Source organism: Orbicella franksi, chromosome 8 (assembly GCF_964199315.1).
Source record: "Orbicella franksi chromosome 8, jaOrbFran1.1, whole genome shotgun sequence".
Lineage (NCBI taxonomy): Eukaryota > Metazoa > Cnidaria > Anthozoa > Scleractinia > Merulinidae > Orbicella > Orbicella franksi.
In genome coordinates, this window is record NC_138152.1 from 12,223,179 (window position 1) to 12,248,645 (window position 25,467).

A 25,467-nucleotide genomic window follows, 5' to 3' on the forward strand; every position below is an offset into this window, starting at 1 on the left:
ATAATTACCTTGTTTAACCATCTAATGTGCATGCCTGGCTGCAGAATATCATGTTCAATATTATCTATCTATCTATCTATTCTCAGAATCATTATTTAGTTAAATAAACGAAGCCATAACCACGACAGTGTTTGGATATTTCATCTTAATTAGCATGGATTTTTACAATTTTATTGCTCCATTTTCTCCTTAAGTTTTGGTTCTGATTGTTAAGATATATCAAACGCTTATGTTCATATTAAGTCATATTTCAAACACCTCGAAGTTTGTCCAGAAACACTCCACTAAAAGTCTTATTTTCAACCTTTATTTTCGGTGCTGGGTAATATGGCAAAACACGGTCTCTCGTGTTTGATAATTAGCGTCTTCTTGTGTTTAATCTCCGCGGGCCCCTCGGGGTTAAGCGCGAGAAGTGTATGACACAACATTCACTCTTTGTCAAAACTAACGCAAAACGCGTGCTACTTGCAGTTTATAAATGATCGTTGCGATCGCTGCAGAAAACGTCCAGCGATCGATGACGCCACAACGACGTGAATACTGACAAATACAAAAAAAACAAAACGAAGAAAACGTTTTATATTTAGGTACGTTGTTGCGAACGATGTATTAAAACAACATAAAAAATTCTTGAGCGATCGCAACGAATTTAGAGATCATAAGGAAACCACTGCAGCCTAACAAAACCGTGAGAAATTCATGCCGACAAAAACGTGCTATCGCAAATTTATTCTAGATGCAATCCTTTGCTAAAAGCGTATGCAGACAGAACGGCAGAAATATTATATATTACGAGTCCATATCGAAGATAAATATTTTCGTTTGTTCACATTAATTAAGCATGCATAATTTAGACGGAAAGTCTTAACTAAGGGCAGGAGCAGTCAAACCAACATGAATAACTCTAAATGGCACGTTAGTCAACAACCCGTCATCTCTTCTTAAACAATGTCTCAGGAGCGATTTTTAGAGTCACTTAGCGTCGTCCAAATAGCTAAAGTTTACGTTAGTCGGCAGCTACCAAACCAGGTAGCTTAAATAAGCTGGCAATTAATTTTGGCCAATAAGGAGCCGCTTGCTGTCAAACATTAAATAAAGCTGTTAAATGGCAAAAAAATAAGAACACGCGTTCTGTTTTTGTGCCTCGTCAAGTTTGCGAGCGAAATATCGACAAGAAAAACGAGCCATCCCCTAAATTTTACAGAGGCGTTTCTTTTTCGAACAATAATTTGCCAAGTTAATCTAACGCTAGAAACGAAATTGTGGTCTTGACTTTCCAGAATCTGCGCAGCTTTTTGTCTGCGACGTATCTTCCGCTTTGACCGAAGAGGTTTTGCTCTTCTCCTCCTGCTTCTAGTTGCGAGCAATCTCAGCTTGTCCTGAAGTCGTTAACTTTACCGGCTAAAGCCCAAGCGCATAAACACAGCTTCGTCTTGCAACTCTCGCAATTACTTCAAACGTTTGTATTCTAATTCACTTGCTTCAAATTGTCTGTTTGCATACTCATAAAATCAACCATCAAGTTTACGTCGCTCAAGTAAGTCAGTAGACACATCAGAGCACCTTTAGAACTATTGACTGAGGCCGGTTGCATCGTGAAAACGGGTGCGCATTGCTGACTCGTAGTAAGGTGTGATTTCGACTACGCATCTCTAGCTGGTGATAACTCAATATTATATTGATAGCATCCACAAGAACTGAGCCCTCAAGGGATTCCTTGTGCTGTAAAATTGAATGTTTCTCAGCTCCTCATTCTCCTGTCAGGGATTTCAATGGTGTTTTGTCCAACGTAAGCGGAGGGTGAGTTCAAAACTTGCACCTTAATTAGTACCCATAAATCTCGCCTTTTATACTCTCTGATGCTATTTTCTGAATCTTATTAATACCCACAAGTGGCCTGAGTTGCCATCCTGAACTCTGTGTCATAACTGAGTTTCCTCTTTCTCCTCTTAGACACCTTTTTATTGTTGTTGTCGGTTTTCATCCGTGGTTGTAGACTTTTCTCTTTTCATCCAAACTGACATTTACAACTTCGAATTTGATTGTGAGTCCAAGGGCAATGGGTTTTTCAGTCACAAGCCTGTGTCTTAAGAAAGTTGCATTTAAAAACCCTTAATTTTGTGTAAAGTTTTCGCACAGTCTTTTTACAAACACCATTTTAGTCAAGAGAACGTCGACTTTAAACAGTAAACAATCGAAATATAGTCCTTCGTGTTATACTTGTTATACTCTTGCTATATACTCCTCTAATCATATGTGACGCTTCTTTTCCAAAATGTATCGTCTGAAAATAATTACGAACCTAAACTGACCAACTTTTCACCCCTAGGTTGGGTGTAAGCTTTTTTGAGTTAAAATATTTCGTGTTCTGAAGTTAATTATCTTTTGCATTGTGCACAGCATATAAAGAGAAAATATAAACAGTTTCTAACACGCGAAGGATTATGAATTTATAAATATATTTAAAAAACCCTCACTTTTTCAACAATTTTTCACATGTAAGATTTTATTTCAAACTAGAGAAAACTAGTCATTTCTCTAAAGCTTATGAACCAAAGAATATGAAGAAAACTATTTCATGCCTTAAAAGCTCAGAATTGTAAGCTGATACTAAAATTTATTTCACCACCTGTAGGGAGATACCAAGGCTTAATTAATTTGAGAAAAATATATCCTTTGTTAGAATCAATGAAGAAGATCTAGACATGACATAAAAGCATGGCTCATTAAATTTGAAACAAATTCTGAATCAAGATAAGCTTTACCTCATAACTTTAGACACATTCATCATGCAAAAATTTCTATGCCTAAAACACACAACTGAATGAGACAAAAGAAAAAGAAAGGGTCAAATTTCGTGATAATCTACCAACTCTAAACACCCTATTTGAATAGGGTGAAATGAATTAAAATTCATGTAAAGAGATGGTACTCTCGCGTAAAACTGTTGCGCGTTATCGCCGTTTGAAGAGTTGTACATATGTTACCCCTTTATTGAGATGTATATCAACATGATATGCCGCCAGCCAATGAACTCACGGCACTCCCTTTACACATTAAACATCCATCACTTAAAAAGGAAGTCTTAACTAAGAGCAGGACGTGTCAAACCAACATGAATAATTCTGAATGGCAATGGCTCAACTCTTGCAGCTGCTACGTTTGCCAAGTGCAGTAACACAGCACATTACGGAGGCTTGAATTGCAAGGAGGTGCTATTTTGACTTTACATCTTTAGTTGGTGCCACTTTGTTAATCTTAACATTTTCGATAAAACTTTTTCAGAATTCTTAAGAACTGAAGACATCCGATCCGTTGTGGTGTAAAAATGAATGTTTCGCAGCTCCTCGTTCTCCTGTCATGGATTTCAATGGTGTTTTATCCAACGGAAGCGGAGGGTGAGTTCATAATCGTCTTTACATTCTAATTCACTTCCATAAATTCGTGTTTTATACTCTCCTACTCTATAAATCTTAATACCCACCAGTAACCCGGGTTGCTATTCCGCACTTTGTCATAAGCAAATTTGTTGCTGCTCCTCTCAGACCTGTTATTCTTGTTTCTGTTGGCTTTCAACCATGTTTTTCCACTTTCTCTCTCATAAACAAAAACAAAATTTCAACAATCCAATTCTTGAAATCCAAGGGCAACGAGTTTGTAGGTCTCAATTCTGTTACATGCTACCATTAGTCTTAATTAAAATTGAATATTGAATAATTAGTTTTTGCCGAGCTCAGTTAGATCACCTAAAATTGGCATGATGTTAGAATCATATTTCCCGGATAGCAATGTCGCGATATTTCCAAAACACTCACAACCTTCTTAAAAGTGATTGCCTGGTAGCATATGCTTATAACTACAGTGAAGGGAATAATATGAAAACTTGAGTTACCTGCGCTAAATGAGGAAAAAGGGATGTAGAAATTGCCTGTTTACTTAATAATTCGTGGCCTAAAGAAGGTTGATGCAAGTATTTTACGTTCATCTGTGCAACGCATTTAATCTCACATTTATTGCCTCGAACGCTTTCTGTGTAAATTTGGTGATTGGACAACCTTTTACAAGCACCTTTAAAGTTTAACTGACCAGCTTTTCGCCATTGGGTTGGGTGTAAACTATTTTAGTTTAATATTGTGCTTTGAAGTTTATTATTTTGGGCATTGTGCGAATCATATGTAACAATTATTCGCCGAAGGCGAGGTGAACATTTATAAATATTTACCGAGACGAAGTCGATCGAGTTGAATATTCGCTTATGTTCACTGAGCCTGAGGCAAATAATTGTTTTAGTATAATTTTCAGAGCTGAACAAAGAGGACTACTGAATAACGGACTAAAGCATAAAAACAAAATGGAAATTGTTCGTTTGGATACACCTATGCAGCCTATAATTTGTCGAGACAGATTTGTATTGTCTCTTCAAGTGGAACGTTGGTGAACAATGAACTAACATCAAAAGAGCACATAAACTTGTTGTTGTGGTTGTACATCTTGGCCCATTCAGCAAAACTAAAAGAGTCCTTGACTGTAAACTGGTTGGTGGAGATAGGTTGAAGTACACGCACCAAATAAGAGGCAAGATTGTAATTATAAGTGTTAATAGACGAAACAATTGGAAGAAAAGGGCAGCCAGATTTATGAACTTTGGGAAGACCATAGAGGACATCAGGAGTAGAACCAGAAGGCATTATCCCCTGAAGCGTAACTTCATCAATGATACCATCTCTTCTAAGTTTACGGAGATAGGAGATCAGAATGTCCTCTCTAGACTTCGTAGGGTTTTGTGTAAGCTTTTTAAATTTTGTTTCATCGGAGATCAACTGTTTCATTTTATTGAGGTAATCAATTTTATTGACGATGACAACGCCGTTACCTTTGTCGGGTTTCGTTATTATGATACTGTCATCACTGCGCAAATCAGTAAGGGCTGTCCACTCTTCTTTAGTGAGAATGCGCTTCTGCCGAGAGAAATCATATGAGTAGATGTAGCTGTAGGAAATATTTTTCAATTGACTCTTCAACCTGTCCTGGTTTTCGCTAGTCAAAGTGGGCCCAAGCCTACTAAGATCGCGGAAAAGTAGCTCAAAAGAACATTTGACATCATATGTATCGACCTCCTTCGGGGGCAGACAGAAACGTAATCCTCTTGCCAAAACCTTTTTTTCGGCCTCGGTCAAGACACGATGCGAATAAATAAAGATGATATCATCGTCATTTAAGTTTGACAGCTGTGCTATTCCAAGTTTTCGCTTCAAATTATTAAACTTCTTATCAAGCTTAAATGAGATGCGGTCTTTAGACTTCGATACTTTTGCTTCAATAGTAGAGCAGACGTGACAAAAATCAAGCGGTGATAAGGTAGCTTTAAGAGAGGAACGCGAAGATTCATAGGACTGCTTGTAGTTGCGTCGAGAGAAAGAATTAACTTTGTTTAACATGCGTTTTGGTTCCATGTTTATCACCGCGGTTTGTGTTTTGTTTCTTCTAAAGCTACGATGGCCAAGGAAAAAGAGTGTTTATCGTTGGAGTATCATCTTCGGGTCTTACTCGAAAGTCTTCGGCAATCTTCGGCAAAAGTAGGAAACTTTCGGAAAATGTTCGCCAACGTTCGTTTGACCTTCGGAAAAGTTTTGTAGAATTTTCGGAAATCTTCGGAAAGTGGTCGGAAATCTTCGGAAAATCGTCAAAAACGCCGTCATCAGTATGTTTATATAGTAAAAAGAACATTACACGTTAGCTCGAAGATATGAACTTTATGTTCTCGTGGCAAGAACAATATCTCATTCTTGCCACTCAAACAAAAAATTCATATCTTCTCGCCACCGTGTAATATCCTCTATATATAAGGGACCGCTCAACCAATCAGATTGCTGAAAACTCTTTGTCCAGCTCTGAAATCATACTAAAAGAAAAATGTAAAAACCATTTCTTACACCAAGAGAATTGTGAATAAAGAAATAAATAAGTGATTGAAGAGGAATTGAAGCAATGAACTCCAAATGCATGTGGTGACTCTTCCAAAAATTTATCTGCGGCCAAATTAAAATGACTGTTTATTCGTTACGCAAGTTGATGACAATACGACCATCATATTTTGACAGGAATGTTTTTCGATTTTCTTGTTTCGTTTTCAATGACGTCTTACATGTAAATTTCCACTTTATTGCAGGAAGAAATACTGTTTTAGTTCCTTTTGGCTTTCTTTATCCGTTTTAACTAGTTTTTGGTGTTTTTTAATGTTTTTTTTTTTGTTTGTTTCGTTTATGAGCTGGTGGATCCATAAAGTGCTCTATAAGCAAACTCGTGAATTCCCCATGAGCTAACCTTTCCGTGATATGGAATTAATCTTTTTATAGCAAAAACTATGTTGAAATGTTTGAAGCGGAACAAAATACAACCAAAGCTTCTTTTACGGAAAATAATGACTCTGGCAGTAAGCTTCCATAAACACCTTTTTTCTGGACTTCATGCCCACAGCAGCAAAAATTCAAACACACGATCAAAACAAGCTGCCATTGACATTTTCCCTGATCAACAAATTAACCAGAAGTTTTAAAAACCATTTTAATTTGAGTTATTTTAACTAACAGTGCCATTTTTAGCTCAACACTCGCAGATACGTAATACGGTGTTTCAGAGGTGTCAATATACACACGAACCTCTATTAAGTGGTTCCCTATTAAGCGGCCAACCTTTATCTTGTGGCCAGCGGCCAGTCCCGGAAAAATTGTCAGCGATTTGAACTTTGATGTTTTTAGCCAGATGAAGGTAAAAGAATGACAACGTGGAATACTGTAAAAACACGTTTTCAACAGTGTTTAATTAAAACAATCACAAAATAAAGTCTCGAATCGTTTTAGTTTGTTTATACAGCGCACAAGCCAGTGTTGGGTTGACAGACACGTTGCGTCTGTACACGTGATTGTCTCTTTGGCTTTTGTTAACACTATGGACCGCACATGTATCGTAACCATCATTGTTCTACTTTTTCTCCACTTGCATTTGTTTGTCCTTATATTTGATAAACTGTAAACTGGTCGACCACGCCCAAAGTTGGTTTAGGGTGAACCACTATTAAAGGGCCACCTCTATTAAGGGCCATTTGTCTTGTCCCCAAAATTGACCACTAGATAGAGGTTCGACTGTACATGTATGCACTCGCAAAACAACGGAATTGCGATGGAAATTTAACCCCTAATTAACACAGTTTGACCACCACTATAATCAATAACTTGGATACGCGATTCACGAGTTAAAATGGCTGCTGTTCGGAAAATATTGCGTCATTTTTACGTCATATGACGTCACTGTTAATTTTTTTGTGGACCTATCGGAATGATTTTTGGAAGTACTAATCAACTTTAATACTCCAAGTGTCGTCACAGAAGCATTTAACTCGAACCAATGGTTTGCCAAAGCCAAATTTTAATGTAAATGAAGCCAAAAATACGGCAACTGAAAATACACAGAAACTAATGCACATTGAGTAACTAACAAAATCCGTCACGAATGAAATGTAAAATAACCTAATCCGAATTAACAAAGATATTTACAAGATGAATGTGACAATGAAAGAAACCAAACCAAACCGATTTCTAAAACTACAATATTGCCCAAACTCGACCGATCTTCACTGAAAGGACGCAAAACTCTACCGAAATAGATTTGCATGCAATAGATATATACACTTTGTTAAGAAAGGTAACAAGTACAACAAAGGGAAAAATAAAAAAGACACTAATTACGAAAGGGAGAAACAAAGACCTACTACCGAAAAAACGAAAAGATTCTTGCGCCTGCACCAAGAGTTAAACTTTCCCCTTTCCTACATCTCAGTCCCAGCAGACCGAAGAATGCCAGGTCTGAATGGGGTTAAAATCCCTCGATTAAGTTTAATCCTTAACGTTTCGTATGCTGGGTTACATAAATGTTAAAAAGTGACCATTTCGATTTTTAAACGGGTATCTGAAACGTCCAATGAGTCGACGCGACCTCAATGCGACGTCAAATGCGCTGGCGTACAACGATTATCGCCACTGTCTTTGTCGAATTTCGTTGACTTTCGTTTTTATTTCTTTACACTGTACTGCATCTCCAGTGAAGGCGTCGAGCTGTAGTTTAATAGCATCTTAATAATTATAAAAATATTTATTTCAGGACGAAATCGTGAACTGTATTTTCCAGCCTACTACTTCTTTGCTGAGAGACGTTTAATGAACCACACGATAAAAACACTACCAGTCAAGAACCTGGATGACTGTGAATATCTTTGCTACCTGGATGACAATTGTGTCAGTCTTAATATTAAAGATAAGGAAAGTGGAACACATTCCTGCGAGCTTAATAACTCTACTCATCTAGAACACGACGAAGATCTCGTCAATGACCCTGTTTTCTACTATCGTGGTGCGAAGGTAATGAGGACGTCAAAAAATATAATTATGTTCTTCGCGTTAATTTGCCAAATTAACAAATTGCTATCAAGAGTGATGACGAAAGAATTTAGCAAACCCTATTTAGAACGGGCTTTTTCCGGGGGGAGGGAGCGGCTTTTGAAACTCTTACCTTTCAACTTAAGGAGTGTTAAAGCTATAACAGTGAAATCTGGAAGGTTAATAGCATGTCCAAAATAACTTTCTTTGAAGTCCCAGACATTGAATTATGGCGTCATAAAGTGTAGACATGGCATCATTTACTTCGAACAGTCGCCATCTTGTATTTCACGATTGTTACAGGGTGGTGACCATCATTAGTTTGTCTCTCAAAGGCACTTGTATAAATTCCTGCCAAGTTTCGCTATAACTGTAGTATTTGTTTCAATGAAATCTCAAACGGCCATGATATTCTAATCTCAGTCCGATTTCCTTGGTACACTTCAATTTTTTTCTTTTGCGCATTCTCTCTATTTTTAAAGAATGCATGTGGAAAGTCACCGTGTAGGAACAACGCCATTTGTCAGTCGGGGTTTACAGACAAGGGATATAAATGCTTGTGTAATCCTGGATTTCAAGGCGAACACTGCGAAGGTACACATATATATGCCATTGAACTAGCTTGTTCAGTCCGGTATTATAGAAATACTTGTCTTTTTTTTCGCAGGTTTATAAACCAAGCCCGGCATGCGAGGTCCATAAACCATTTTTAAACATTTTATGGACAGTTATAAGGACCTGGAATATTTTATCATCTACATTTTTAATATTCTTGTTTTAATTGTTAGACTTGATCCAATGCTTTTTTTTTTAATATTCTAGTGTGTCCCATATTTTAGTTTCTATAATTATTCTCGTTGCATGTTTGAGAATCTTTCTATGTTATGAATTTTTAATAGTTCATCTTTTTATTCTGTAAATATTTACATGGGGGCCACAAGTTTTTCACTTGCTACTGCTCTGTGTTACCCTCGATAAACGAAAATGATAACGACGACGATCATGATGATGGCGATAATGATGACGATGACGATGATTACAATGACGACGATGACGACGATGACGATGACGATGACGATGACGACGACGATGGTGATGACGATGACGATGATGATGACGATGACGATGACGATGATGATGACTGTGACGATCATGACGACGACAGAGGACGACGATGATGACGATGACGACGACGAGAGACGAAGACGTCGATGATGACGATGATGATGACGATGATGATGATGACGATGACGATGATAATGACGATGACGACGATGACGATGACGATGACGATGACGACGATGACGATGATGATGATGATGACGATGATGATGATGATGACGATGACCATGACAAGGACGATGACGCTGACGAGGACGACGACGATGACGACAACGACGATGATGACGATGACGATGACGATGATAAACCGGCAAAAAAATGAGAACAATATTCTCCAATACGAACCAAACCAGCTAGTTCAATAAAGTAATTAGTTTTAGAGTTTTTTTAATCTGCTGATAAATTGATGGGTCTCTGCGATTCATTCTCAGTAAACGAATACAGCAAAACCCCAGGGGAGTGGTTTCATCCACCCCCAAAATGAAAGAAGGTGGGGTATAAGTTGGCTTATACGTCCGAGGGTTAACCTTGAGTGTTGCTGTTGTTGTTTTATTTTGTTTCTGTTTCGTTTTTGTTTTGTTCCATAGTTTCCAAGAACTGTACTGACACTTACAAAGCTGGAGAAAGGGAAAACGGTGTTTATAAGATCAACCCAGATAGTGCAGGGATCATTAAAGTGTTGTGTGACCAAACAACAGCCGGAGGAGGGTGGTTAGTGTTCCAGAAGAGACTGGACGGTTCGGTGGGTTTCTACCGAGGCTGGACCAAGTACAAACGTGGCTTTGGAAATCTGACTAGTGAATTTTGGCTCGGGCTTGACGAGATACACCGTCTGACTAGCAGTGGAAGATACAAGCTTCGTGTTGATCTGGAAGACTTTGATAGGAACACCTATTATGCTGAATACGATTTCTTTGAAGTGGCGAGTGAGGGAGAGAAATACGAACTGAGCGTGGGAAGTTACGCAGGTTTGATTTCGTTACGTTCTTCGATATCGATTTATAAATTTATAAAAGGATTCGTAAAATCTAGGACGCTTTCCATTCGAACAAAAATTCCGATTTGAATTTCCGGAAATTTCTTAGGACGAATGGAACAGAATTTTCTGATTGACTGTGCAAGAGTGGAGAACGGTATTCTGCACTTTTGTTCGCTTGGAATTTTTCAATGACTTCGAGGTTTAAATCGTAAATATAGAAGCAAACAGAAGACTTATAAGCTGACGTCCTGACTTTTTGTAGACCACAACAGCAGGGACCTTGTACAAACCACAACGGCAGCGAAAACGTCGCAAAACAAAGGGTTTACATTAAGGATTGGTTCATGTCTAGCGTGCGTATATCGAGTTATGGATGCGCGCGGGAAGTTTGGAGAGCACGAATCGAAAGAAGCGTAAGAGTTGCTCGAGGCGACAGGCGAGAGCAACTCTAGCTTCTTGAGTGCTCTCCAAACTTCCCAAGTGTATCCATATCTCGATATACGCACAGCTAAAAGCATGAACCAATTCTTTTATAACATGGCGTCAACAACTTGGGCGCTAAAACATGTTTTTTTTTTTCTGATTGACTACAAAGTTCTCACAATGCACGGTGAAGAAAAACAAAGGTCATTAGGATCCTAACACGCCACAATCAGTTGAGCAACGGTTGAACGAAAACGCTTAACCTGGTTTCTAAAATTGGCAGTGAAAAATTCGCTTCTTCGAATTAATTATAATGAAAATGTAGGCAGACAAAGTCAAAAATACTGGATGAAAGTATAAACAAAGTCAAAATACTCACGTTTAAGTAAACATCTTAGCTTGGCAAACGTCAAAGGCTCGAAGTACAGTTTGGATTGTTCAAAATAATTTTCACATTGCCGAAACTTAAACAAAAGAAATTCACACTAAACTCGACAGAAATTTTGCAGATAAATTAAAGCTGCACACGTCATCTGATATACGCACGGCCGTGCGTATATAGAGACTTCATTCATGATGGCTCACTAGGACTTAGATAGGACTAGCGCGCGCGCTATGCTATGATGAGTGGTACAATGGCTTTGCACGCGTTATAAATCTTCGTACATTTCATAGCCAACCTATGCAAAACAACTGTACACCATGGGGTATATTGTTTTGGTTTTTATTATTATTATTATTATTATTATTATTATTATTATTATTGAAATTAAACGCTTTCTTGGCGAATTTAGCTGTAGTTAGTATTTATTGACAGACAAGTGACAAGATACTGAAGTAGAATATTAATCTTATTTCGAATACGTGTCGCCGTAGCTGATTTCCGTTCGATGCCATCATTGGTAACCACGCCTTTCAGAATCGACGACGCCATATCTGCTTTAGTTTAGGCTTGCACAAGGTAGGAACTGTTATTAAACAATTATTCGATGAGGTTTTTGTGATATCCAGAATAATCAAGGTCGAGGTAGGGATTATCAGCCGAAGCCGAAGGCTGAGGCTGATAACCCTTACCGAGATTTTGATTATTCTGGATATCACAAAAACCGAATCTAATAATTGTTTTACTATACATTGAACGAAAAAAATGGAACTCACGTTTTTGCTTCTTCACTGACGGCAACACAAAGCGCGCGAACTTGACATGATTTCCCGTGACCTTGAATGTCCTTGACATGATTATTGTATAATCTGCAGAGATGACGTCACAGGCGCTGATTTCGAAAATTCACTCTACGTTTTCGACCGATCAGAAAAGAAATAGTGAGTTTAATGTATAATAAAATTTGTTGATGAAGTATAACGCTCTCACCATATGGTTAATTGTTCATACTCACACTGGTTTGCTTCCGGTTAGCTTTTATTTGATGCTTGGGGCAATTTATCATTAGTATTTCAGGAAGTCACGTATTATAATTACATTTTGCGGAGATTCGGCTGATCAACCTGGTAGTGTAGTGGTGTAAGAGGGATGTTAGGAAACAGAGATTCCGGGTTGGTTACTGGGTGGTTACATAAAAATTTTCTTTTTTCTTTAATTTAGTAGAGAAAAATTCGTTGATGGTTAAAAATATTTCTAAGTGTCGCGAAAATGACATCGACCGCTAACGAAACGGACAACTGCTTGCAGTAATCTTTGTGTGGGATGTCCAACTCACTGTGATTGCGGCCAAAAGAAAGAGCGCTGAATAGAAAATTGCGAATACCCAAATTTTCGTAAACGTTTTCCTAGAAATTTCCGTTCCATTTGATTTTCATCCTTGAATTTCCATCATTTTTGGTTGATTGATTCACTTTTCGGAAATTCAACAATTTACGGACTTTTTTGGACCTTTTCCAGGAAATTTCCGTACCATTTGTCCCTGTTTCGAAAATTTCGGAAGTTTTGGTTGAATGGAAAGTACCCCTAATCAGCGAGTTACGGGAAGCTGCTTGCAGTTTTGTTTTGTTTCCCTCCATCTCTCTTTTTTCCGCAAAAATGAGAATGTAAGAGGGGCGGGTGTTTTTAGTGGAGAAATTAGCAAGAGACAAGAAGCCGTTTCCGTCGCGTTACCGCACTTTGTGGGCATTTTGGTCACCAGACTCACCTACCCCTTTTGCGCAGCGGGGCCTTGGTACGAGGGAAAGGTGGCTCTTGAGATATACGTACTATTTCGCTAGGTCTTGGGCAAATACTCCTAGTAATTCATCATGTCCCATGCCAATATCTTTCTGAAAATATCCATTGTTTTATCTCAAACCATTGGATTACAGCACCTACGGACCTTTAACTGGTTTAACAAAGGAAATTTAAAACATAAGTGACGTTACTATTTTCCTTTGGCATCGTAGTTTAACAAGAAAAAACCACGCAAACTTCCGTGATAAACATGACAATAAAACGCATTGTTGGAAAACAGAAACTATGTCTTTTTACTTGACGTCAATTAGCTTCAATTTGGTCGTAGTATTAGCCATCAAACATGAAATGGCTCTTCAAGACTGAGCAGGGCAGTATTAGTGGATCGGGGAGGGCGTACAATTTGTCAAGAAAAATTTGTATTGTCTCATTAAGGCTAGTCCCCAAAAAGGAAGTCATCTTATTTCTACCTTATTTAGGGGTACAAAGCAAAATTATTACCAAACAGCTGAAGGCCTGCATTAATGAATTTTATGGTTGCATAGACCTTAGGATTATTTTCCAAATGTCTCATCGCATCAAGTCTTTTTTTTTTTTTTTCCTACAAAGATAGGATCAACCGTTCCTAAAGGTCAAAAGCTGTATACAAGGCTAGTTGTTGGGACTGCCAGGATTTCAACATTGGAAAAACAAAACGCAGAAAAACTGAACATTGGGGGAGTAGGGGTGGCGCAGGGGTGAGAACGCTCGCCTCCCATCAATGTGACCGAGGTTCAAATCCTGGACCCGGTGTCATAAGTGGGTTGAGTTTGTTGTTGGTTCTCGTCCTTGCTCTGAGGGCTCTTGTCCGGGTTTCTCCAGTTTTCCTCCCTCCACGAAAATCAACATTTCTAAATTCCAATTCGATCGGAAATTCGAGGGCCACGGGTTTGTCAGTTGTAAGACTGTTGTGTGTTACCCTCATTAAACAGAGTTAATTTAGTTTATTTATTTTTAACATTTTGCATGTAAAGCGATCACGAGCACCTGTCATGCATCTGCTATTGCAGACCCGGTCACGTCAACTGGTCATAACTTAAAATGGGACCACTTTGACATATTAGCAAACGGTCGGTCGGATACACATTGCAAGATGAAGGAGACTCTGCTAATTCGGGAATTGAAACCTACCTACCAGCTTCTCTAATTTTTGTTGTTCATTAGTTACCTATCTTAAATTTAAGATTTAGTTGTTACTTCTATTCTCAACGGTCACTTCTGAAGATGCATGTCGAAACATACGAAAGGTCAAGTAAAAAGATATAGTTTTTGTTTTCCAACAATGCGTTTTATTGTCACGTTTATCACAACGTCAGAAGCGCAATTATCTCCGAAAGTTTCGTTCGAGGACTACACTGAAGTTCGTTCTCTTATTTAGTCTTCCGTTATATTTGGTTTAGGAACTGCTGGACATAAGCTGACTAATCATGCTGGCTGTAAATTCTCTACACAAGATCATGATAACGCCGTATCTTCTTATTATATTGGGTTTAGGCACTGCTGGGAATTTTCTGGCTGATCATAACGGCCATAAATTCTCTACAAAGGATCGGGATAACGACGTATCCGAAGTAAATTGCGCCACAGTCAATGAAATAAGAGGAGCCTGGTGGTTCTATGATTGTAGACAGAGCAACCTGAATGGTGTCTATGCGAACGGAGGGGATGATGGAACCATGAAATGGGGTGACATTCGCTCCATTAAGAGAGCAGAAATGAAAATCAGACCAGTGGATTTTTAGCATCGGCGCTTCCCTGCTGCTTCTTAATTGGAAGCTTTAGCAATGACAACGGCGACCCCGAAGACAACGCCTAGTAAAAGATAACTTACAATTGTAATTCTTTGTACATGACATAGTTGATCCTAAATCTTTACAGGCTGTTACAGGCCCACTAGAAAATTTCTGCCCCAAAAAATCTCCATAGCATTAATTTAATAGTCACTAAAAAAGGTCACTACTTTGTGACCTGGAAGGGATATTTTGAAACGCCCTTTAAAAAAAGAATCTAAGCTAATTATACTTAAACTCGCAAAAGCCTTTCCCTTTTATACACCTCCAGCTTGAAAAATGAACCCCCGTTTGGGCGTAGCCTCCACGGCCGAATAGTCAGTGATGGGGAGTACCTCCGGACCCGGCTGAGACGTAATAGTGTCTGAACTACTAAGCTACGGGCGACGGTCATATTTCTAAGAGGACCAATAACACGTTTTATTTCACTACTCATTTAAACTTTTAATTGGCCTGAGTATTATTTCTATGAGGCGCCATAGTTCTTTTAGGCTAATACGGCCATTGGTTTGATTTGCTTGCGATTGCGCATTTGTGATAGATGTCATAGATAAAAGCACTTAGGAGCCGAGGAGATAACTTAAACAGAAACCGAGACTGAGAGAAAATAAAAATAATGGTCAGGCATTATTTAACCTCGTGTTATCGTGTTGCTAGCTAGCCTGGGTAGTTACGCAACCCTTCTCTTTGCTAACTGCCGTCAGTATGGAATGAAGTGTTGTATGATTCAAATGCAAAACGATTGTTATATATCACTGCGATCATATATGGCGAAACCTCCGGATGTAAGTTCTATTTCTCAAATTCACTGCTCAGCATTGTACATTTAGGCTCAAACTTTGACACATTAAAATAAGCTTTACTAAAGGTTTGTATCTCTTAAGTTAATTACAATATGATCAGATTTGAGAATGTATACGAGTTAATTCCAAGACAGAAACAGATCATGCAGTCAAGAAATCAACTTCAGTAGTATAGGACGCTTATATGAGCGGTAACCAATCAGGAGCCGAGAAAGACAATAGGCTATTGTTTGGAGAACAATGGATGCTATTGTCTTCCAAATCCAAGATGGCCACCACAAATTTCAGCCAATCAGGAGCCGAATTAAGAATTCAAGATGGCGGTGCCCACGAAAGTCGGCCATGTTGGAAAACTGCCCACCAAGCCTCGACGGAGGACTGGGATCGGTCTCACGGATTTCCATGACGACACAAATCACGCCAGGGTCACGCAAAAAAAATGTGAGGCAACTTCAAACTCGATACTTACAGTGTCCTGTGGTCCTAAACGACAGAGGTCTGTCCGGCAAGTGGCTAGACTGAGAGGCTTGGGTCCGAGTCTAGCCTATATAGGGGTGGTGCAAAGCATCGTGGGACAATGACATCACCGGTATCCAATCAGAGGAAAGAAATCAGAATGAATTTAAAACAGTGGCTTCCCCAGTCCCCCTCTCTTAAGGAGAGCACTAAACCAAACATCACACAATGTCAAATGTCACGAACTTTAATAACAAATCTTTTGCGCTAACATTAAAAGATATGACGTCATTGCCATGTTGATCGAGTAAAAAGACCAGTTTCTATCGTCATCACACATTGTTTTAAACGAACTTTAATGTCCAAAACGTTTGCGCTAAAATTACAGAAAGCTGGTCATTGTGTCTCAAATAAGATAACACTATCAAAAATGGAACAGAAATAATTTGATCTAGCGTGAATGCAATCCTTGACGAGTAACGAATAATAAGCGAAGACAAAAATTTATAGGCTAAAAGGTGAGAAGAAAAAAATACCATTGAAATGCTTCAAGTGAAAATGAATTGCTAATGGCAGTTTGCAATAAAATCTAAACTCCTTGATCTCGACTGTTCCCTTGAGAAAAGCATCATTCAAAGGAATCTTGAACAAACAAAAGGCATTTTGGGCGACCATTGAAGAATTAACATAATTAGTCAGAGATGAAACATGGAATAAATTAAAACCGAAAAGCACATGTTTAGAAGCTGAAATCATGATAGACTGTATCTTAACCCTTGAGAATAAAATCAAAGAAATTTCAAACAAACGTTTCGCGCTTGAAGTAAAGATTTAACTTCATTTACAAACACTGCAAATCGCTCCTAATTCAACAATTATAGCTGTCTAAGCGGGTTTCCAATAGCGCCAAAATAAATCACTTACATCAAATATAGTCCTTTCCTTCAAAGCGTCACACAACTAGCAATCGCTCAACTCCATAGCCACGAAGACAGGAAAGAATGTTACGCTTAGAAAAGAAGACGTGTGCTGAACGTTGTCACAAGTAAACTGAATTCTCTCAAGACCGATTGACTTATAAACGGGTATTCACAAAACAATAAACAATGTCGTGTGGTTAACAACCAATGAGAGGATGGGGGATGGGGGGTACGCGATATCACGTGGTCTAGAATCAATGAGAAGACGGGGGACAGGGGTTATACCGCACAGTAATGTCATTAAATTGTTATAAGCAAAACAGAGTCTAAGTCTTTACAACGTTTATTGAATAATAACTCAAAAGAAAGAATTGATTATAATTTTAACTCTTAAAGTCTTGACCGGTTACAAAGTGTTGGGAACTAAACTCGTTTCCAGTTTCACAAACTCTTGGTCCCTGGCCCCAAAACGCACGATATTCTGCCGTAGTTTTCTTTGCTTTTGGTCATGAAGTCTTTGCCTGATGCGTTCTCGTTCCCGTTCTTCAAGAGTTCCATTTCTCATTTTCTCTGCATACTGACGTTCCCTCTCTTATCGTTCAGCATACTTTCTCTTTCTTCTTTCTTCACTTTCTCGAATTTCGGCCTTCTTCCTCTCGAAGTCTCTTTGTTGGGGTATGAACAACTCTTGGGGTCGTGGATACCCTTCTTGGATTCTACCCCCTTCCATCCAAGCTTTGGCTTTACCTCGGGGTTCTTGATCCACCCACTGGAAAAAATCACACCAACGTTTGGGACATTTTAGGTATAATCTCCCTGGATTCTTCTCTGACTGGGACAAGGACATGATCAATGGACGATGGCAGTAACATTTCATGATGTGTACGGGTTTGGCCAGGTAGAACTTGTGGAGTTGACGTTTGACCGAGTCTAAGTAAGGCTCTACATTGTCTACACCGCAGCTGACAAAACAATTTTGTACGGGGCACTTGTAGTACTCCCAATGGCCGTACTGAGTGTTAGTCTCTTTCTTTAGTAAAGCATCATTTGGATGCACAGGGCAAGAGTACAGGATCTCCGTGTTCCCTCGGGTCGGCGGTGACGGATTCCTAAAGGGTTCTGTAGAGGTTTTAGGAGTACTAGGTGCTAGGGGTTGCCATTGCTGTGCGAGCCCGTCCAAAAAGACGTCAGGGTCAAAGATCTCTCCTTCCTCCAGGACTTGCATTTCCACTATTTCCCCATTCTCTACAACCGGGGAAACTTCGTGAAATGTCTTTCCTTCGGGTTCCAGCTTGATCTTCTTGGTCTTTGCTTTCTTTTCTGCTTTCTCTTTCTTGACTACCCTCTTTCTCTTTTGGGTGGAAATCGGATAAGTAGCTGGTGAATATGGATTGTAAGAGCAATCTATCATGGCGTCTTCTTCTTTCTCTTGTTTTGGTAAACACACACTTCCTTCACTCAACATGTAGCGAGTAGGAGATTCGTCTTCCATGTTTGTGGTAAGCTCGACTGACATAAGTTGTTCTGGCACTACTCTCAACTTGTGAATGATGTCAAATGAGGGGGTGAACGGCTTATACCAGTGAGACAAACCAATCAGCGAATGCCACGTATCATGACGTGATTTCGAACATAACCAATCACATCACTTCATGACCATATAAGGAAAATGACGTGATCCGACCTTTGACTTTTACATGATTCAGTACTTTTCCAACGCGTGATTTTCGGATCTGACCATTGACATCACTTCATGACCATATTAGGAAGGGTGGCGTGATCCAACCTTTGACTTTCATGTGATGAGGGTGTGCTATTTCACTCGATCAGGAGGCCACTCGGTGGAAGGATCGTTTCTTCTTCGGTGCCATGGACGCCGAGGATGAAGATCTTTGCGAGGAATGTAAACGGTCCATGCGTCTTACCTTTTACGATAACGAAGATCGAACGGCTGCTTTGAAGTGGAGACCTGGCCAAGGGAGCTGTGTGTGGCGTAACTGTAGATATTACAAACAAGATTGTATGGATTCCGAAACTATGTAAAACTATCTATAAGTAAGTGTAACGTGTCAATAAAGCAATCATTTTTGAATCATCATGCCTGACGGTCAATATTGGTCTAGTCGACTTTTTTGGTCTAGGTTATGCGAAAGATGCGAGCGTATCGTTAACAAATATGGAAACGATATAGTCCTTCCAACAGAACCCTCAGACAACCCCTTAAGAGAATTTGAAGTCGTTGATGTGAGTAAAAACGTATTTCGTTTCGTGGTCTTTATCTTGTGGTTGAAACATCAATCTCAGTCATTCAAGTGGTTTCTGACTATTCGTGAACGTTACCCAGACCTCTGGAGGCAATGTCTTTACAGGCTGGCGGTGCTATGAAGAGTAACAGGAAAAAGAAGAATCCCTATGCATCTCTGTTGACGACCTATCGAGATCCGACCGCACCTGGTAGTTTGGGGGGTGTGGCTCGTTTCGCACGAGCTCAAAAATTACCGTTCAGAAAAGTTCGAGAGACATTGGAGGGCGATTTGGGTTATACCTTGCACAAACCCCGAAGACGAAATTTTCCGACCCTCCCCGTGATGGTGTTTGGTATCGACGAACAATGGGTGGCAGATCTGATCGAAGTGATCAACATTGCCAAATCCAATCGTGGTTACAGGTATCTATTGACAGTAGTCGATGTGTTTTCCAAGTACGCCTGGGTGGAGCCCGTCAAGTCCAAGAGTGGTCAAGACGTGACGACTGCTTTCGAGAAGATTTTGAAACGAAGTCAAGGTCGCCAACCACAGAATCTTCAAACGGATGACGGCAAAGAATTTTACAACAAATACTTCCAAACCTTGATCAAACGGAAAAATATCCATCATTTCTCTACCAGTGGAGACACCAAAGCCAGCGTCGTGGAACGATTCAATCGCACCTTGAAAGAAAGATTGTATCGATATTTTACCATCAAGAATACGTTGACGTTCTTACCCGTGTTGCAGGACTTGCTCTTGGGTTACAATCGATCGTATCATCGCAGCATCAAGATGGCCCCCGACAAAGTGACTGCAAGTAATCAAAAAGAACTGTGGAACAACTTGTACGCCAAACGTTTGAACGCCAAACGTCTCAAGCCAAAGTTTAAAGTCAATGATCGCGTGAGACTCAATAAGAAGTTTAGAACCTTTAAGAAAGGCTACCTACCAGGCTGGACGGAAGAAGTGTTTATAGAATCCAGAGTCATCCCTGGAAGTGTGGTCACTTACAAAATCAAAGAGATGGATGACACACCTTTGGAAGGTACCTTTTATTCTCAAGACTTACAGAAAGTCACCGTATCGGACGACGATTTGTATCGAGTGGAAAAAGTGCTGAAACGAAAAGGGAACAAATTGCTTGTACGTTGGAAAGGTTGGTCAGATAAATACGACAGTTGGATTGACAAGAAGGACGTGAAAAAGCTTTGAGGATGAATGAGGAGTTTTACATCACCTTGCCTAGTCACAGCAACCGCGCAGAGTTTCCACAGAACCAAAGCAATAATTTCAAGATTCGATTACCCCACCCCATCAGGTTGCAAGGGTCGAGTGGGAAAGTGGGATTGATTAGCATCTCGTTACCGGATGTGAAAGTGCATCTCCCCAAGTTGGTCGAAGGCAACGAAATCCTGTTTACCATGGACTGGATCATGAAATACCCTTCTGGTGCGTTAAAGTTCGGTAGAGCTCACTATGACCCTAACGATCTCCGAACCGTGGTTGAGTACATTGATGGTGTTGGTTTCATGAAAAGTATGGTGACATTTTTCGAGCAGCGGCGCATTTTGAATTACCAAGGACCCCATCTCGGTAGCAGCTATACAGCATCCGATGGAAAGAGAATGTACGTGAAATTTCGTTGGGATGGAGACGATCTGTTGACGGATAACAAAGCGACACACGTACGCTCCAATGGCTCACCAGCATTGAAGATAAATAAGATGTTGGCCTTAAAGATGGGATGGTTGAAGGAGAGAAGCCCTGAAAATTATGACTTGGGGCCCAATTTACGTCAAGAGTTTTTTACAGACACGGTACCCAATTTAGAAACGATGACATACGATCTAAAAAACGACAGGGGTGAGCCTCTGTTTTGGTTGATAGCAGAAGACCTTTTTCATCTGAGCGTTACTTGCGATTGGCACTTCACGAATCTCAACAAAGCCTTTCAAAACGTGGTGGGTTCGACATCGCGTTCCTTATTCATTTATTCCGATGTGGGAGGAAGTTCAATGGTTGGAAATCAAGTCACGGATCTATTGCGAGAGGTCCATTATCGACGCACAGGGGATGGAAGTCACTATTTTGAACCGCTCCACGTTCAATATATTCCGTTGCGCAAGGCCCAGTTGGACATTATTGAGACGCAAGTGTCGGAGACAACAGGTGAACTGACCGAATTTGGTGAAGAAAGCACGATTCTCACCCTTCACTTCAAACGAGCATGAAAGGTGGAAGTTTAACACGATTCAAACCTGACCCACAAGACGGAGGTGGCTTCGTTCAAGAACTGCTGAAAGCGAGTGTTATGGGAGGCCTGAAAGGGTTAAAAAGCGGTCGCGGCGTTCGAGATCGCATTCGAAAGGCGAAAGAGGGTGCAAAACAGAGCGCTAAACAAGCCGTGAAACGTAAAGCTTACGAAGTCCTAGACAGAAACATCAGGCGAAAATTCAACGACATCTTCGGCGACTAATGAATCCCATCTACTCCAGAAGCTCGAGACTCATCAAATCTAAAAAAGGGATGTCAACGTTACGTCGTGAAGGGTTCCCACAAACCTCGAAACGTCAACGAAAGGTACAAAAAGGCGGATGGATTGGCCCTGAGGTCAGTAAACCTGTTGGCTACGATTGAGATCACATCTTAGCGAGAAGGCAAAGGAGAAGAAGAAGAAAAAAATAACGGATACCTTGATGGACGATGGATTGTTACATCCGGGTTCCAAATCAGTCCTGAATCCTCAACTGAACCTGTTCACCGTTCCACCCACTGATCTCAGCATGTCCAGTTATCACATCGTACCCATTCAGACCTACACAACAGGCATCAACCCCATGGAATTCCAAGTGGATCCTCAAGAAGATTACGTGGACTTCAGTCGAAGTTTCTTTGAGATTGAGTTGGCGCTTAAACTGGCGAATGGTCATAACGTTGTGGAGGCCACGAGACTCTGGCCCACGAACAATTTGGCCCACACTTTGTTCAAACAGATCAGTGTGAGACTCAATGGTACCTTGATCAGTCCTCAAACCGACACCTATCATTACAAAGCATACCTCGAAACATTGCTCAACTACAACAGAGATGATGGAGAAACCGTGTTAAAGCCTCAAGGTTGGTACAATGCCCTGGACTTTCCAGCGCCATTGACTGTGAACAACACAAACACGGAAGGAGATGGGCATGAGGCTTTCCAAGCATTGTCCTCCAACCAATAAGCTTCAGTGCAACTCATGAAAGCAGAACAAGGCAATTACACGGATGGAAAACGACACGTGCTAAGGTTCACACCCCACATCGAGGTGTTCCACTTGAACAAATTGCTGGTACCTGCTGTGCAGATTGGAATCCAGATGTACTTCAATTCTCATAATTTGTTTTTGAATGGTGTGAATGTCGCTGGAAGATTGACACACGAAGAGGTCAAAGTGAGAATGTACCTGTGTCAAGTAAGGCTCAACCCCAGTGTCTACCGAGAGTTGATGACGAAAATGAACGTCAACAGAACCATAGTGGCTTACCCTACCGTCAGAAGTGAAATTAGGACCTTCAACATGCAAGGGAACCAGCAACGATACGAGTGCAACAATTTATTTCAAGGCCGAATTCCTAACAGAGTCATCGTTAGACTCGTGCTTTCAGAAGCCTTCAATGGTCATGTGGCACATGATCCATTCTGTTTTCAAAATTTTGGTGTGAGTAACATCAGGCAACTGGTCAGAGGAGAGGAGTACCCTTACGAGACCCTGGAGCTAGTGCACAACGACGGTACCCAAGATCTGAGAGGTTACTATCGGTTCTTACAGGCCACAGGATGTTTGTGCAAACATCAAGGAAACATGGTCAGAAGAGAGGACTGGGGTCAAGGCAAGAATTGCACACTGTTTGTATTTGACAATGCAGCCAACGGATGTTTGGAAAGTCCGGTGTTGAACCCCAAGCAGTCAGGAGAGTTCCAGATCGTGCTGAACTTCGGTGTACCACCATCAGAACGTCACAGTGCTCTACTTGTGCCAAGACATGTTTCCGCCAGGAAAATATGCCAAGAGCATTTCCAGAAACGCACACTACATCGTTGCCTTCAAGAATCCACGAGATCAATTAGGCATGAGAAATTTGCTGTTACAGGCGTTTCCCACCCAATGGCAAGTTTTACAAGACACGTTTCTACGTTTGACAGAACGTCCGTTCGGATACATGGTCTTGGATTTACATCCTGGCAGTTTGGATGATCAAAGGATTCTCAGCCACCTTTTAAAGGACGAAGGATGTATGGGATGTCACAAATTCATCGAGACATCGTGATGAGTTCTTCCCAAGATTCAATCACTACCGTATCTCTAATGAACGGATCCAAGAAAAGCGCCCAGTTGGTAAACAAAGATTTGCTGTATCGATTGGATGGGTTGTTTGCCTTTTACCACCGTCAGTGGTGGTGTCATCGCCAAATGTTTTACCACTTTAAGTGGTGCCACGGTTGTTTGAACGCTTTGGCATTGATCATCGTGGCAGCAGGCAACGTCGTAGGATCCGTCTTGGAAATTAGTCTCCTGATTGCTTATTTAACTGCCGCTGGAACTGTGATCAAGGGGTGGAACGACTTCAAAAAGTTCTCGTTCAAAATCGACATGTGTCGCTTTGCCTACACCACTTACGACAAAGCTTTGATCGAATTGAGAACCTACGTGCGAGGACTTCCGATGGAGGAGTTTGACGGATTCTTGATCAAGATGCAAACCTTGGATGACACAATCACTGATTTCACTCCCCCTGTGTCTGACAAGTGCGTGCAAGAATACGAGCAGCGATTTCGCTACGACCACGTCGATAAAAGCGGGAGCACTTGTGTGTGAGTGGTATTGTGTGTCCTGAAGAGCTAACGAACAGTTCGCGGTACATGTTGATAAACAATCATGCCTAAGAGGAAGATACAGCGAGGTCGATCTTCCCAAAAGAGGAACAGGAAAAAACAGAAAGGAGGTGGTAATCCTTTTCAAGTGGATTTCAAAACAGGGATTAGAGTGACTAAAGCTGTCAAAAAACCCATCGACGTAGATAAGGCTAAAGCCGTGGTTCGTGGTTACAAACAACAATATCAAGACTACAAACGACGTGGCGGGAAAAAGAGTTACAACGGTTGGATCATCGAGGGTATGGAGAACGAAGACCAGAGTGTTGTATCATGTGAATCGCTATCAGAAGGGACAAAGGGGTGTTTACGGCTCTCTCTGCAGCCAAGTATAAAAGGAGGGGTGCAAAGGGTGTCACAGGCAGTTACAACAGTCGCCCTGCACCGTTGGAAGCATGATTCGATTACGTAGACAACGCCCTTTCTTGGAGGCTATTCTAAAAGAGGCTAATCGGAACAAGAGACAGGAAATGTTGGAACATGCTAATGCGGATCAAATCAATGCTGTGAGCGAAATGGTTCTCAATTTATTACGAAACAGAATTCCCGTGCACCCGATCACCATGGCGAAACTGCATCGCTATAAGACAACGCTACGCGAGGTGGGGAAACGCAGAAACTTAGTCAAGAGGCGAAGAGAACATCTCCAAGAACAAAAAGGTAGCGGATTCTGGCAAGATTTGAACGACGTGTTCCAAGCATGTCGATGTTAAACACCCGAAATGCCCACAGTTATCCACTGCAAGGTTACGACTTCGTCCCCAAACCCAAAGACACCTTGAGCGAATTGGTCAAGTTACTACAACAAGCCAACGAAAGAGTGGAACAATTGAAAGACAATGTGCAGTACTGGAAAAGGAAGTGCGAGAACCTCAATCAAGAGTATTTAGCTTTTAAGTTCGAGGACCTGTGCGAAAGGTGTCATACTATCAGAGACACCACACCACCCGGAGATACTATTACTCTCTGTACGAATTGCAGTCGAGATAAAGACACAACAGCCAATTTGACGCTCAAACTCGAGAAAAAAGAGACTGAACTCCGTTACTGGCAAGATAGCTACGAAACGCTACTCCAACAACATTTCGAGAATGACCGAAGAAGTAATGCTGGTGTCCACGAAAGAATTTGACCAATTGGTTCAGTATTACAAAGGAGAAATC

The 25,467-nt window shown here is 40.6% G+C and overlaps 3 protein-coding genes across 4 annotated transcripts in view; 2 read left to right on the forward strand and 1 right to left on the reverse strand.

Moving 5' to 3' along the window:
• The window catches only part of LOC145495357 (tetratricopeptide repeat protein 38-like), a 243,699-nt gene that overhangs the window by 155,367 nt on the left and 62,865 nt on the right, over window positions 1-25,467 (reverse strand). The gene's annotated exons all lie outside the window — the stretch shown is intronic.
• On the forward strand, window positions 2,776-14,916 carry LOC145495372 (microfibril-associated glycoprotein 4-like). The gene is made up of 5 exons (XM_081474985.1): window positions 2,776-3,398; window positions 8,158-8,414; window positions 8,915-9,026; window positions 10,142-10,522; window positions 14,669-14,916. The coding sequence occupies exons 1-5, from the start codon at window positions 3,329-3,331 to the stop codon at window positions 14,914-14,916; spliced, it is 1,068 nt and encodes a 355-aa protein (XP_081331111.1). The 5' UTR covers window positions 2,776-3,328.
• Window positions 22,089-22,901, forward strand: LOC145495396 (uncharacterized protein F54H12.2-like). Its single transcript, XM_081475011.1, has one exon. It carries the CDS (start codon window positions 22,089-22,091, stop codon window positions 22,611-22,613), a length of 525 nt encoding a protein of 174 aa, XP_081331137.1. The 3' UTR covers window positions 22,614-22,901.